The following is a 16,708-nucleotide window of genomic DNA, read 5'->3' as shown; positions in this document are numbered from 1 at the left end:
GGCAATGGGTATTTAGCCACAGAAAGGTTCAAGACAGAAGTTATCAGGATACCTGTTGCTTTCTCCCTTGCCTCAACCTCAATTATAAAAACTCGTTTGCTTGGGCTAACATTCACAGGAGATGATAATTGCCAGCAACAGAATCTATTTGAAAAATGGATCAAAGGTGTAGAATAGACTATACTTCCCTTCATTCTTTCCCATTATCTCTATACTCAGACATACCAGAGGTCTTCCAGTAAAAAGCTTTTCACAGTATCTCATTTGCCATGGCAACACAATGCCTGTGGACTTCTCAAAGATAAAAGAACTTCTTCTTTTATATTCTAGGACAATGACAGCTTTATAATCCAGGGTTTATCACAATGCCTATTACAGGGTAAATGCTCATTAAATATTGGTCAAAATAAGATAGTGAACAAAAACATCAGTAGGTATGTCCTACTTTGGGGAAACTGGACATTTGTTTTGTATTCCTTAATCTCAGTTCACAGTCAACTTTGCAGAATCCCATCCATTGCAGGAAATTAGGTCTATCTGCAGAGTTTTAAAAATAAAAGACATTTATGACTACTTTTGCTGCATGCAGTTAAAGCTGTAACTTTAGAAACAAACAATATAATATTCCATTTGTTAAAAGAGATTTCTTTTGATTTTGCATTTTTTGCAAACATCCCCTATTTTGTCAAATGAATACATGCCACTAACAAAGCCCACAGCTATTTAAAAGCCAACATAACAGATACACACTCCTAGAGCCTTAGGAAAACACTGTGCTGAGCTCTTGCAAAATACCATTTTAGTTGCTGAGCTTAAACTAAACAATAGAGACCTTCAATCAATACTGATGAAGGGCCTTAGAGCCCCGAGGAAGAAAGATGAATCACCCACCGGTGACAGTCATGCCAGAGTCAGCTTCAATGTAGCCCAAACCGGCGACCGAAAAAGTGACTTGGATTTCAGTGGGTATGTTTTCATGTTGCTTTTGCCCTTTTCTTGGTCAACATCTCACAACCAAGAATGCTTGTTCCAGTTTCCAATTTAGGACATTCTCCAATGTATTAGCCAACTCTGAAATTAGAAATCCAACTTGGTTTCCAGTTCTCTAATTAATGAGGGCACCCAAATACAGAAATGAAGGCAGAATTGTTCTATTTTAAAAGCCACACTCATCTTTTTTGGAACCTAGTCAGTGATGATGAAGAGTTAATTAAGCTTCTTTAGACTAGTGTTCCATGTATTAGCTTCATTAATAAACAATAATGGGCAAGAGTCTGTGTCAGCTGAGGAAAAAATTGCCCACAGGATGTAAAAAAACTACTGTGCATGTTCATCAACTACATTCCTTGTTGAATTTGAGACTGAACAAAAATTTGTTACTACTCATATTATACACTAAGTTTATATTTTGCTATTCGTGGTCTCAGGGCCTTCCCAAGGTGTCTGAGAATTCCGAGGCTCTGGCTCCTCTTCATTTTGCTGTGGGGGAGAGTATGAGGAAAAGTGCAGAGAGAAACACATGGTTCATTGGTCGTGCTCTTCCCCCTACTCCGCCTCAGTCCCCTCCAGGCCTTCACACACACCTCTGCATAGATTCGCCCTGGCTGCCTGACCTCCTGAATCTGCCCATTCAACCCATCACACAGTAATCCCCCTAAGACACAAATGGGATAGGTCACCTCCCTATTCAAAAAGAAACAACCTCAGCTACTATCAAATATATAGTTCAGCTTTGCCTGACATGCAAGACTATTTATAATTTGTTTCTAATTTGTTTCCCCGATTTCATCTCACTTACACATCTAACCCCACTAAATGCAATTGCTAATTATGTTCACATCTATTTCCCATTACTTCATGCCCTTAGTCATGTTCATCTCTCTCTCTACAACATCTTGTTGCCAATTTCCACATGACCTAATGCAAGCTCCAAGTTGGTAATAATTTTTTCTCTAGTTCCAATTTCCATTTGTGTTAGAATAACTGCTAAGCTCCATTTTCCTCATATTTTGTGTATTTATTTCATTAAAGGTATTAGCTTGCTCTCCTTCCCTGCTTCAGACTTTAAACCCTTCAAGATTATAGGATGAGTCACAGACATTTTAATGTTCCGCATGACTTCAATAAACAAAGCCTGGCACATAATAGGAATTTAGTAAGTGTGCATGAATGAATGAATGAATGAATGAGAATTATTTCTTCTATATCAGACTCTTTTTCTGATCCAATGACATGACAGGAACATGAGCCATTTAAGCAGTTTAATCATCTAAGCCAAAGTGTGGGCTCTGAAGATCAGACTGTGTCTATATGCAACAGCCGAGGTGTCAAAACACATTAAAAATAATAATGCAAAAATAACCAGGTGTAATCTAAGCTGAGCATTTTCTTCTGCCACCTCTTCCTCCCATTCAATTTAGAATTGTGTTCTATAATTATCGTATTTGCTTAAAGGCCCTATTTTCTGATGATTCTCAACTACATAAAATACAAACAACTTTCAGACATTGAAAATACTAGCATAAGGAATAAACTAATTATTTTTAACTTATTAAATGCAATAAAGATACACCTTACTTGACATGCTAATTTTTTATCAACCATCCAACACTGAGAAATGTTCAATTATTTCTTTGACTCTGATCATTCTAACCGCAACACAGAAACTGGAGGATCCGGAGTGCAGTTTTTAAGTTAGTTAACAGAAGGGAAAACATTCAAATCACTGGACATTCATTTAAGACCTTTTATCAACAAATACCAAAACAAAAACCAACAAAAAAATTTTAAATTAGCAAAGGACCTGAATAGACCCTTCTCAAGAAGGACATACAGAGATCCAATAGACATATGAAAAGATGCTCAACACCACTAATCATCAGAAAAATACAAATTAAAACCACACTGAGATACCATCTCACACCTGTCATAATAGCTCTCATCAATAAATCAACAAACAACAAGCGCTGGTGAGAATGTGGAGAAAGGGGAACCTTTGGCCCTGTTGGTGGGAATGCAGATTGGTACAGCTGCTGTGGAAAGCAGTATGGAATTACCTCAAAAAATTAAATATGGACCAGCCTTTTGACCCAGTGATCCCACTTGTGGAAATATATCCAAGTGAACCCAAAACACTAATTCGAAAGGACATAAGCACCCCTGTGTTCATTGCAGCATTATTTACATTCACCAAGATACATCAATAGAAAAGTGGATAAAACAACTATGGACCTTTTTTTAAAAAGACCTTCTATCAACTATATCTGTCTATCTATGTATATATACATATCTATCTATATCTTTCTATCTATGATGCTGTGGATGATTAAAGAAGATATGGACCCTGCCCTCAAGATACTCTGCCAAGACCAATACTGATACCACCTCATGCCTAATCCTAGAGTGAGATTCACACTTTGCAAGAAGGCTGTGCCAGTACCTGGGTGTGTCACATGGCAGTAACAGTAAACCAGGGAGAGGCTCTGCCTCTGCATTGAAGGGACCCTGTCAATGCACTTCGGAGGACCAACTGGATATAAATTCTGTTGAATTTATATCCAATTTTTTCTCATTTTGTTCCACTTACTTATATCCTCACTGCTACTACTTTCTTTAGTTCAAGTTGGCATACTTTCTCACTGGATTAATTTATAGCCTTACAATAAATTTCTCTGCCTCCTGTTTAGTTCCCTTCTAATCAAGCCTCCACAATGTTGTCTGTAGAAACCTCTTTCAAAAATAGAAATATCAACATGTATTTTTCCTGCTAAAAATCTGTAAAGTAGTCCCCTATAGCCTTTAAGTTAAGTCAAAAATATTCCACTCCCACCATGACCTCACTGTATTCCTCCAGCCATTTCTCCCATTACTCAAACCTGTCATTAAGCTCCAGTCACACCACACAGCTCCTTGAAGGGCCCTACTGTCCCCTGCCCCAGGGCTTTGGATAGGCTCTGTCCTCACCCTACAGCTTTGTCCCACTCAGCTGCCTGCCCCACGGTATCTTCCAGTGGTTCTTCAAGGTTCAACCGACTCCGCTGACCTCTAGGTCCAGGAATTCCACTCCAATCTCACTGTCAGGTTGGCCTCTCTGGACTTGAGCAGCCTGGCTCTTCTGCTTGCCCAGTTACACAAGGCTTAATCAGTGATCAAGATCCTGGAAATAAACCCTCAATTTCTAGTAAATAAACGCTCTCTCACATGCCTGAATGCACCTAATGCATTCCGTTTTAATACCCCTGCTATTCTGCAGGAGCCAACATGATGTTCCTGAACTTGATCTCATCCTCAACTCATTGACAGTTAAGAATTTCTGTTCTCCAATCCACTTAACCACCCACCCACCCACCTACTGCTAACAGCATTAAAAAGGCCTCTGTCAGTTGTTCTTGCTCTTAACTACTGAGGAACTCCAGGGTATTTTTAGCCCTGAAAACCATGAATGGATGACAGACCTATTACTAGAAAGTTTTGCTGCCCCCCAAATCTGCTAGTGGTTTGAGAAATGTGATCTTGGACAAAGGAGAGGCAAAAACAGGACCTGCTCTTAGACAGAAAAGAGCAGGTGATCTGGGATAGAGATGAACCAGGCTCTTCAGCAGAGAAAACATGGAGGATTTGGATTCATAAGCGTGATGAGACGCAAACACCTATGCACACTTAGAATCAATCAAAACTTCTTACACTGACCTATTAGGATGTATACAAGGTGACCCTGTGTAACCCCAGTATCATTTTCTACCCCTCTCACTAGCTTCAGGCACTCTGCTGGCCATTAGGCCTCACATGTATCAAGTCCTTTCCCCACACGGGGCTCTTTGCACCTGCTAGTACCGCTGCTTGGAATAAACAGGTGCTTCGTGTCTGGATCTTTCCCTTCCTTTTAGTCACAGTTCAAAATGTCAGCTTCTCCAAAAGGCTGTCACAAACCATCCCACTTCCAGGAACCCACCTCAACTCTCATTATTCAGTGTATAACTCTACTTCTCTCCCCTTAGCCCTTGTCATGGGCTAAAAATACTTGGCTTGTTTATTTCCTGTCTTCTCAAGACAAGAACTTTCACTTCCAATTCACTGAAGTATGCCTAGCATGCTGTGTCTGGTACATGGTAGGAGTTCAGTATTAGTGGAGTGAGTAGAAAAATGAGTGAATGAATGAATAAAAGAGTCATAGAGGAAATAAATAACGTATAACAAGGTATCTGTTTCTAAAAAACTGACCTTAAATCAAGTGATCAGAACTTCTGCTTCTATGATCTTACGCAGAGTTTGGGAGACCTCAATCAAGCCATCAACTAAAATTAATTTGGTCCCCAAATCTTTGGAATCTGTCAAGCCTAATGGGTTGGCCAAGTATGAAGTGGGTATGGTTGTTGGATGAAGAAAGATTTGCTTAAAAGTCATGTGGAGGTTCTCAAGCAACCTTCAGGGGGAAAGCACACCCTTTCTCTGTAGTGCTAGGCCAGGATAAGCCTCGGTCTGGGGCAGAGGACCTCGAGGAGACTGTGTTCCAATGAGAATGGGCAGAGATCCCTGATAGATTTTACTCTAAAAAAATGAAATCCTTGACTTCATCTGTTTACTGCATATGTTCACTCCGTCTGTGGATGAGATGCTTTTCACCACAAAGTCTGCAAGCCTGTGATAGCTTAGTGCTTGCCACCAGGTATTTATCTGTCTACCTGCATTCTGACTACGGGGGTTTTCAAATGTCCTCTTATTCTTTGACAAGTCTCTCTACAAAGGTGGAGTTTAATTTCTCACCACTCCTTTATTTTTTGTTTTTTTAAGTATATTTTATTATGTTATTACAGTTGTCCCATTTTACCCCACTTTATTCCCCTCTACCCTGCACACCCCTTCCCACCTACATTCCCCACCCCCACAGTTCATGTCCATGGGTCATACATACAAGTTCTTTGGCTTCTCCACTTCCTATACTATTCTTAACCTCCCCCTGACTATTCTGTGCCTACCTATTCTACTTCTTATTCACTGTACCTTTTCCCTCCATTGTCCACCTCTCCCTCCCTCCCTGCTGATAACCCTCCATGTGATCTCCATTTCTGTGATTCTGTTTCTCTTCTAGTTGTTTGCTTAGTTTTAGTTTTTTTTGTTTTTTAGGTACAGTTGTTGATAGTTGTGGGGATGCTGGCATTTTATTGTTCACAGATTTTGATCTTCTATTTCTTAGGTAAGTCCTTTTAACATTTCATTTAATAAGGGCTTAGTAATGGTGAACTCCTTTAACTTGACCTTATCTGGGAAGCACTTTACCTGCCCTTCCATTCTAAATGATAGCTTTGCTGGATAGAATAATTTTGGATGCAGGTCCTTGCCTTTCATGACTTGGAATACTTCTTTCCAGCCCCTTCTTGCCTGTAAGGTCTCTTTTGAGAAATCAGCTGACAATCTGATGGGAATACCTTTGTAGGTAACTCCTTTCTTCTTGCTGCTTTTAAGATTCTCTCCTTCTCTTTAATCTTGCATAATTATGATGTGCCTTGGTGTGCGCCTCCTTGGATCCAACTTCTTTGGGAGTCTCTGGGCTTCTTGGAATTTCTGGAAGTCTATTTCCTTTGCCAGATTGGGGAAGTTTTCCTTCATTATTTGTTCAAATAAGTACCACTCCTTTAACCCAAATGGATATTGACTTCTGGTAATAGGGTATGATAGAAGTGATGCCATGTGACCTTCAGATAATTAAAAATGATAGCTTCTACCTAACGCTTTCTTGGACAGCTTACTCTATAGGAAGTCAGCCACCACATCACATGTACATTCAAAACCCCTGGGGAACACACAGGAGGAGAAAAGCGGAGGTCTTCTGCCAACAGAAAAGTGCGTGAACCACATTTTCTTCTTTCTTTTATTTGGCTTTTAGATTTACATATTTTTCTCTTCTTTGTGTACAGTTACACAGGTTTTGACAAACACATAGCCACTACCACAGCAAGGTATAGACAAGTTTCGTCACCCCTCCAATTCCCTATTATTGCCCTTTGCAGTCAACCTCTTTCCCTCCCCTATCGCCAGTCCCTGACAATCACTCACCTGTTTTGCAGAATGAAAGCAACCACCCTTAAAAGTAGGACGGCACTCCAGGCCCATGTCTCAGCCGCAGGGGTATGAGAAAGCTCAAGCCAGAATCACCCAGCCAAGCTGGCCCCAAATCCCCCACGGAACCTATGGTTCCCAAATCCCCCATGGAAGTCATCGTGAATGTCTAGTGTCATTTCCAGCCACTAAGTTTCGAGGTAATTGTCACACAGCAACAGCTGCACTGGTTGCCTTTAGAAACTGTTCATTTTCACCTAGAAATTCCACTGGTCTAGAAACAGATCCAGAGCCCAGGTTCTGCTGCACAGGTAACTCAGGTTACCTGAAGGTGCAGGAGAGTCACAGAATAGTACGACTAAGCTGTTCCCTGCCTGAGATGTAGGCAAAGGACAAACCAAAATTAAGTGAAATGAAATATGAAGCAGCCAATCCACTATTACCTAAAAGTTCACAGCAGTTTAAAGTTCTACATTTAAAAAGTAAAAATGCCTCACTCCTGTAATATGCTTATTCTAAAGGAACACTAGTCATTCTGACTCACACACTACTTTTAATGACTTGAAGTCCTAGATGAGCTTCTTGTGCCTGCTGGAAATTAACCCCCATTCCTGCGAATAAAGGCAGAAGTTATATTAGAGAGGAAGTAATAAATTCCAGTAGCTTCTCTAGAAGCATGTTTTCATAGAACTTGGCTTCTGAATCCCAGGCCTTATGAATAGTGAATTATGATTTCTTTGCATTTCTATATTCATCCCAGCTAAGATAGAATCATAAATGTGGGGAAAACTCCTTTATTAAATGTACATAATGTACTTTGCAAAGCATTCATTCCCAGAAAACCAAGAATTGACTGTGCCCATTATATACTTGAGTTCAAAGCAAGTTTTATACTAAAATACATAAGTTCCCAAATTTAACTGTTTTGAAACAAAAGGGTTAATTATCAGGGTTCTAGTTACTCAATTATGAATCACTGGAAATTGGAGCACCTACAGTCAGGAGTCCTGGCTTTCACCATAACTTTGAAGGGAACAGTCACTTTATCTCCCTGGGCCTCAGAATCCTGCTCTCTAAAAATGAAAGGACATAATACAATTATGTTTCTTATGTTCTTTCCACAAAATATCATGCTTTTATGATGCTCAAAAACATGATGTTTTCAAGTAAGTTCTTTTGCTTATGTCTATAAGTGAGAATTATACGAAAATAGTCCAGTTCAGTGATTTTCAACCATTTTTTCATTTCATGGTACACATAAACTATTTACTAAAATTCTATGGAACACCAAAATGTATGTTATAGTTTTTCGCTGATCTGACAAAAAATAGGTACACATTTGATTCACCAAAAAATAATAGTAGTAATTACCTACTCTTTTTGCTCCAAAGTGACTTTTTAAAAAATCAGGTGCCTATATTTGTATATAAGGATTTATGGTATCAAGAATTAACCAATCACGTGCAACCTCATTATGCAATGTGACTAATAAGATGCAATTCTATTATATGAACTATATATCTATGGTTCGAGACAGGGCATTCACACCAGACAGCCATTGTTGTGTTGTATGTTGTCATTTTTTAAACTGATAAGCTAAGGGAAAAGAGGTCAGTACCCCGGACTAAATAGTCAGGTATTGCATGTTCTAAAAATTCTTGTGGCATACCACTTGAAAATCACTGCTCTAGTTTTCTCTGAAACAATGAAATAATTACATTTTTTATTCTTAAACCTTTTAAAAGAATAAATAATAAAAGTCTGCAATATGAATCTTTTATCTTCACCTAACTATAATTTCATAATTTATACTGTTACATAAGAAACTGCTTTATATTTGTGTTCTATGCTGACAGGAAGAATTTAAACTATAAAGCAAACTTCTAAAGTACTTTCTAACCATTAAATTTTCTCATTCCATAATCCAAAAGCTTCCTTTGTGTTCTCCTTTAGATTCTATATTCAGAAAGAGGTGACTGGTTTTCTTAACAAATTCAAACTTGCAAGTAGAGACAAATACCATCTGTTTTCTAGAATGAATATCACTAAAGTTGAGTCAGTAACCAGGTTATGCATGTTAATAACTAGATCAATTCCATTTAAAATTCTTTGTTATCCTGTAAGAATAACTTCTTTTAAAAAATTGATCTTCCACTTCAAGCAAAGGAAGGCAAGAATGCTAATACCATTCTATAGTTTCCAATTGCTAAATAGTGTGAATACAAAAATAAAATACAAGTGTAAAAGTTTTGTGCTATTAAAATATATACAAATAATAGGCAGAAAGTTATGTGGAGGTTACATGATTCAAGGTCAATATATTCAAATCAACTGCATTTTTTTTATATATCAGTAACAAACATATACAAATGAAATTCCAAAAAATACAAAATACTAATGTTAAAGAACATAACATACCTGAGGAAAAATTTAACAAATATGCTTAAAACTTTTACACTGAGAACTGCAGAACACTACTGATAGAACTTTATAAAATAAATAGAGAGATAAAGGATGTTCATGAATTGGAAGACTCAGTGTTGTGAAGAATTTAAATAAATTCTCTCCAAATTGATCTACAGATTGAATTCAAACCCATTGGATATTCCAGTAAGTTTTCTATGTAAAGATTAAAAAGATAATTATAAAATTTATATAGAAATAAAAAGGATTTAGAATAGTCAACAATCTTTAGAAAGAAAAACAAACCTGGAGAAATCAAACTACCTACCGGTAATATCAAGCCTTCTGTAATACTGAGAAAAATCAATATTATGTCATCCTGGCATAAAGATGGTGGAAATCAATGGAACACAATAGATTGTACAGAAATAGATTCACACATAATCAATAGATTTTTAATAAAGGTGCAAAGACAATTAAATGGAGTAAAGAAAATATTTCCAACAAATTTTCTATAACAACCTGGTAAATGTATGAAAACAAAATGAATTTCAACCACTACCTTCCATCACATATAAAAATTATTTGAGATACACCATAATCATAGATGTAAAAGCTAAAAAAAAACTCTGTAGAAAAGAACTTACAGAATGCCTTTGATCATGGGTGTAGGCAAAGATTTTTGTAGATGGGACACAAAAAGCAATAATCACAAAAAGAAAAAGAGGAGATAAATTAGACTTCCATAATTTAAATGTCTACCCACCAGGTATTCTTTAAGAAAGTGAAGATCCATGTCACAGATTAGGAGAAAAAATTAACAATGCATATATCTGACAAAGGATTCGTATCAATAATATGTGAAAACCTTCTGCCTCATAATTACGCAATAATAAAAAAGGCAAACAACCAAGTCTTGAAAAATATAGACAAAAGACATGAGCAGGCACTTCTCAAAGGAAGGTACACAAATGACCAATAAGCACATTTTAAAAAGCACTTGGCATCTTCATCAATATAGAAAAACCAAAACGAAAGCCATAATGAAATACTCTCCTATACCCAACAGAGCGGCTAAAATTTAAAGCCTGATAAAAACAAATGCTGGTGAGAATACAGAGTTCATATACAGTACTTTCCTCTTACCTGTAGGAAATATGTTCCGAGAATCTCCGGCGGATGCCCACAACCACAGGTAGCACCAGACCCTCTACATGCTACGTTTTGTTTTATGCATACACAACTATGATGTTTAATTACCAATTAGGCACAGTAAGAAATTAACAACAGTAACTAATGATAAAATGAATCAATTGTATCAATATACTGTAATAAAAGTTATGTCACTGGCTTTGGGGCCATTATTAAGTAAGATCCGGATGCCTTGAACACATGCCGGACGGTACCACAAAAGCGGACCCGGCGACGGAGAGACTACCACGTGACTAGGGGGAGGGAAGCACGTACAGGGTGCACAAGCTGAACAGAGAGATGGGCTACATCCCAGACAGGACTGAGCGGGATGGTGCACGATTTCGTCATGTTACAGGACAGCACGCGATTTAAAACTTGAGAATGGTCTATTTCTGGAATTTTCCATTTAATATTTTCAGACCCTTGTTGACCATAACTGAAACCAGGGAAAGTGAAACTGTGGATAAGGGGGTATGTTTCTTTTGAGAAAGCAAGATAATGAAACTACTTTGAAAAAAAATTGGCAGTTTCTTACATAGTTACAAAAATGTATCCAACTTAAGACCCACCTATTGTACTCTTAAGAATTTACCGAGAGAATTAAAACATGTCAGTTACAACGACTACAGCAAAATCTCCACGGAATTTTTATTCTAAATAGTACTCAAAAAATCAAAAGGAGAACGGATATACAAACTGTGGTTTGCAGAATACTACTCGGGAAGAAAGGCTACTCTGCATTGTAGGCAGCAAGTGGATCCATTTAAAAAACAATATGCTATGCAAAAAAAGATACACACACAAAATAGATACTTTCTGCTCTGGTTTATATGGGATCTTAGAACAGTCAAAACTAATCTATGGTGAAAAAAAAGAAAACTGATTCCCTGGAATAGAAGTTGTAGGATTGACTGGGAAGGAGCACATGGGGATTTTCTTGACAGGCGTGTGGATTATGAGGTGTTTGAATTGTTAAAACTCATTGAACTGTAACATTTAATATCTTCTCGTGTGACGATATGTAAAATATACATCTTTTAAAATTTAGAAGAGAAACATCATTAAAAATTCCCTGTAAAAATTATTTAATCAGGATCTTTTTAGAATTGAAAATGATTGCCATATTAAAATGTAGGATCTTAGGTGATTTTTAAATATTGCTTTCGCTGTTTATTTATTCACTCAGCAATTATTGGGTACCTACTATGTGGCTGTCACTGTTCTAGATGATTTGAACACATCAATGAGCCAAAGGGAAGAGATGCTTTCTAGTCGCTAACAATTCATAAGGGAGTAGGGAGAAACACAGACAACCAGATAAACCATAACAAACAAGTAAACATACTGCTTAAAAACCTGAGATGTGCTAGGAAAGAAAGCCTGGGGCTCTGCCATATTATCCTGCAACTGCTTGACACCATTTTTTAAAAAGTGCCAGTTATGCCTTCCATAACCGATTAGCATTTTCGCCCTTATTAATTGATTGATTGTGCATTAGACGTGTTCTGAAATAGGGGTGTGTCTGTGTGTGTGTGTGTGTTTAAAATGTGCTGAGTTATCATCATTGCTTTATTCCTTGACACGTCAAGATGTCACCAGGGATAGGTGAAAGGCTGGTTTCAAGGACACTGTGCGCCATGCTTATTGCATTTCACTGTTATCCCGTCATAGCCACATTGAGTTACCAAGTCCAAGAGCAGCCCTTTCTGTCTTCTGTGTAAAAGGCAGGCTGCTCCGATGGAGCAGAATTCAGACGCCCACGTCATTAAGATGGGGCTGCACATAAAAGATGCAGCACAGGTAATTTAACACTGACAAGAAGAACGTACTCTAGGAATAATTTTCCCATATGTTATGATATCTGGCACAAAACTTAAGTCCTGCTTTTCCCCTTCAGTGTCCTGCTGTGAAGGAGCCACTGAGTTGATTTGTTATCTGCTAGTGAGTAGTGAGCAGGCCTTCAGCTATGGGGAGACTCTTCCTGTATTGTCTCCACGAGACACAGACTGAAAACATAAGAAATCCCCCAACAAACAGCAGTAATAACAATGATTCCAAAGTTTCTGCAATGAGGTCATTCAGCATAGAAAAATATTAAGCCTGTGTTGTTTTTCTATAGCTAGAAAACATACGCAAAAGCAAAGTGTTGTTAATGTTTGCTCTTATTTGTCATCTTCCATCACATATCTTAGAATAATTAGTTTCTAATCAAGCTCTATAGATGTACCAATTGACTCCCAATCATAAATATATGCTGCCTCAGAAGATTCTTACCTAATAATGTGTTTATTTGCCAGGTAGCTTACAGCTTCTATTTTCCTCTCTTTGCCTGTACATGTGACCCTGCTCACATGGAATGCCTTTGTACCTGCTGAAATGCCACCCACCTTTCTAATGCCACCTCAAGTCCCTTTCGTTGGTGAAGTCTTCCTCACCAGTAGCATCAGAAGTGACTTGTCCCTTCTTCTGGCTCACATAGCACGATCTTCCATCCCACTTACTTGGTCTAGAATTGTAACAGGTTATACCCTGACTACACAGACCCCTCTCAGAGGCTCATAGCCTGCTTGGGACAAGAAAAATTGTAGGCTCTACACACACATCTCATTTTAAATCTAGGCTGCATTTGCAAAATTGATTTGCAAACTTTGTTATTACGGCTTTTGTAAATGATGACCCCTGGCCAGCCCACAACAGCTTACGTCACCCAGACAATCTCTGACATCCAGTGGTAACAGCACCCTTCACAGGATTATTTTCCTGAGAAAATGCATTTTCTCAGAAATATATGCCATTTTTTTCTACCCTGCCAACATTACATTGATCAAAAATGTTTAAATGATCGAAAATGCTTAAATGGTTACTGACGATGAAATATTCTCTAAATTCTATCAAAAAAGGGTACCTGGCTTCCTAAGAAATCCACAAGACTGATCCTCTGCAAAACCTCACACGAACTTTGAATGCTGCATGGTTTCCATCAAATGGAAAAAATGCCTGTCGAATGGGGTGGGGTGGCCAGGAGCTGTGGCAACGCCAAACCATCGTGTCTCAGGCTATTCCTGTTAAAGGAGCTCGGCCTTGCCTGAAGCCATTGAGCGGAGTCGGCGCATTGCCCTGTTTGGGCTGAACTCGTAATAGCACAAAAGTTTAGATAAGAAAATGCTACTTGGCCTTTTCAGCATCTTCTCTCCTACTGTTCATGTACAGTGTTTGTTAGAGAAGGTGTCTAAAGATGAAGCAAAAGACATGAAATCTGATTTGTGGATGGGTGGCTTTGCTCTGAAAAACAGCCAGTGAAAATATGGAAATAACAAACTCTTTGAAACAAAGGAGATTACAAAAACTGAGCTAGTTTCCTGCTCATTTCCTTTTTCTTTTATTCCTGTCAGATGAGCCAATTTGTGAAAACATAGCCTTTCTCTGAAAGCCCAGTTCTGGGCCAGAAATTAGCAGAGTTTCTCTTACCTCTTAGTTCCCCCATATCCAGAGTTGTCCCAAGTTGTTCTAACAAAGCAACTCGTGCCGCGTTCTTTTTGTGTTTCTTGCCGTCGTAATGTTGCTGGGCCATCAGAGGATTATTAAACCAGGCTGCGCAAAGCCCACAGTATCTGTCTGAGTCTCTTCTCTGATAGGGAGAGGCGACCACCGGAGCAGTGTCCACCCTCGGAGGCTTAAGGGAGCTCAGGGGGGTTGCTGTGAGGGCAAACAACCAGAGAGAAGTACAAGCCTGGTTAGCGCACTTGTCCTCAATCTCTGAAGGTGGAAGCATCTCAGGTCACAGAGCTCAAAAAGCCAAGAGCTTATTGAGGACAGAAAAATAATCTTTGCCAGCCTCTGCACTTTGAAGTTAGGATACAATAAATACTCCTAATTTATTGAGATCGGAGTTCTCACTTTGCTTACCTCAGATAGGAGACCATTCCTTAGAAAGAAAAAAAAAAGATTTAAAAAAATAAACTCTTAGAGATTAGGAGTGCTCTGTTAATCAAATTGAAGCAAACCATGAGGTAAACATTGAACAAACATGACTTGAAATATTCTGAATGAATGAATGGATGAGACATTTGTATGACATAAATAGAAAGGACCAATAAATAAAGGGCTTGCCCAAGTGATAGCAGACCCTTCAGTGACATGGATTGTACCAACTGGTGAAATCGTGCTAATTTCATGGTCAGTTACTTCTGTTTGTTGTGATAGGTTATTTTCAAACTATATCTGCTAAAATTAATGTTGAAAGTGCACTTAAAAAAAGACAAATACTACAGAACTGATGTTACTTATCTAAACTGAAAAGGAATTACTATCACTATTTTGAGATTCCACAGTCCCAGCTATTGATTTAACACATTCCATTGTGAGCTTATAGTTTTTCATTGGTCCAGGCAAAAAAAATTTAAAAAAATAAAAAACCACAGCTTGAAGTTTACTAACAGAAAGTAAAAAATAACTTTTATATACCTCAAAATAAAAGCTATTTTCATCCTCATACTAACTGTGACTCAGATTACTGTCCCACTTCCCAGATGATGGACTTGGAAGATGCCAAGTGACTTTTAAAAATATTTTTCTTATTTACTTTTAGAGAAGGGAAGGGAGGAAGAAAGAAAGGGAGAGAAATACTAATGTGTGGTTGCCTGTCACTCAGCCCCTACCAAGGACCTGACCCACAACCCAGGCATATGACTGGCTGGGAATCGAACTGGTGACCCTCTGGTGTGCAGGCCGGTGCTTAATCCACTGAGCCACACCAGCCAGGGCAGAGATGCCAAGTGATTTACTGAAGGTGAGATCTCTACTTATGGGAGAGGTAGGACTCCACACCAAATCCTTAATTTCTAAGACCAATGTTTCTTCTCATGCCCCTAAGGACTCTTTTCATTCTTCTTAATAAGCAAAGGGATTTTATTTCTAGACCTCAGCCATCTTTGTATTTTATATAGAATTTAATTTAATTAGGGGAATTTTTTATTCAAATATTTTGGCGAAGAAAAAGAAATGTAAATTCTCACATAGCCTACCAATTATAATGCCATATACCATTATTTCTGTTTGTCCTTTTCTCTGTGATGTGGAAGGCAGCTGGCAAAACCATGAATATTAGCATCATTCTAAGAAAAAGCTGAGGTACAGAACATCAATAACAAGTTAAGCAACCACTTAATTAACCCTCCAAGCTCCCAAATAACTTTTCTGTGGATTTTTACTTTTTTAGATTAATGAACTGACATAGAAGTTCATATTTGCTAAATGACATTTTAATCTAAGGAATGCCTGTAGTATAACACCACCTCAAGAAAGTCTTTTCCTCTCTACCCAGAGGTTTCATCAGATAAGGATGTGTTCACCGGCTTGGACGGAGCCTTGCTGTTGTTTCTGTGTGGACTTAGAGAGATAGTACATTTCTTAAAAGCTCCGTGACCATGTTCCATTGCAAATCACTACGTGAAAGCAGGGCTCAAACCTGAGCCACACCATCCGAGCGGCCACCTCCTGTCATCCTGCTGGGTCTTGGAAACCTTAACAGAAAACTGTAAATACGCAGTTGACCTGTGTGTGAACGGCCTACCGTCCAGTTTTCTGAAGAAAATTGGATTTTGCTTCCCAAGTTTCCTGCATCCTTATTAATTTTTGAGGATTTATAGCTGCCTATTGTTTCTTAGGACAACGGAAAACATATCAAATGTTTGCGATCTGAATGAATGCTCACCCTTGAGGTATAATTTACTTTTCTCTAAACTGGGCCCTAAAAAAACATTTCAGAGTCTACTTTGTCAATTGGTACTTTATATGCCACATTCTAGAAGGAGTGATGCAGGATAGAGTGTTTGTCAAATAAGATAGTAATCTTATCTTGCTTTTAAGAAAACGCTTTGAGGCTGTGTCTGCATTGTAGCTTCTCTTCTCTAATAATTCTGTCCTCTGTATAGCGTGGAAATTTAATGCCTTGTTTCCAACTGTCTTCGCCAATCTCAACCCAGTTTGTATTTTGTATAGAGGCAAACTAAGTAGTGTGAGGGGAGTGGAAACAGCTTTGAAGCAAAGTCCGCTG

General features: G+C 38.3%; 1 protein-coding gene across 2 annotated transcripts in view; it reads right to left on the bottom strand.

Moving 5' to 3' along the window:
* Positions 1-16,708, bottom strand: part of ZMAT4 (zinc finger matrin-type 4) — a 338,086-nt gene that overhangs the window by 100,644 nt on the left and 220,734 nt on the right. For both annotated transcript variants that reach the window (XM_037142512.2, XM_037142513.2), the window contains exon 5: positions 14,122-14,349. In XM_037142512.2, the coding sequence (XP_036998407.2) occupies positions 14,122-14,349 (228 nt within the window). The remainder of the gene's footprint in view (positions 1-14,121; positions 14,350-16,708) is intronic.

This window comes from Artibeus jamaicensis, unplaced genomic scaffold (assembly GCF_021234435.1).
Source record: "Artibeus jamaicensis isolate MK-2021 breed Jamaican fruit bat unplaced genomic scaffold, CSHL_Jam_final scaffold_833, whole genome shotgun sequence".
In the NCBI taxonomy this organism is placed as follows: Eukaryota; Metazoa; Chordata; class Mammalia; order Chiroptera; family Phyllostomidae; genus Artibeus; species Artibeus jamaicensis.
The sequence above is the reverse complement of the archived record's forward strand: the minus strand, read 5'-3'. Positions and strand labels throughout refer to the sequence as shown.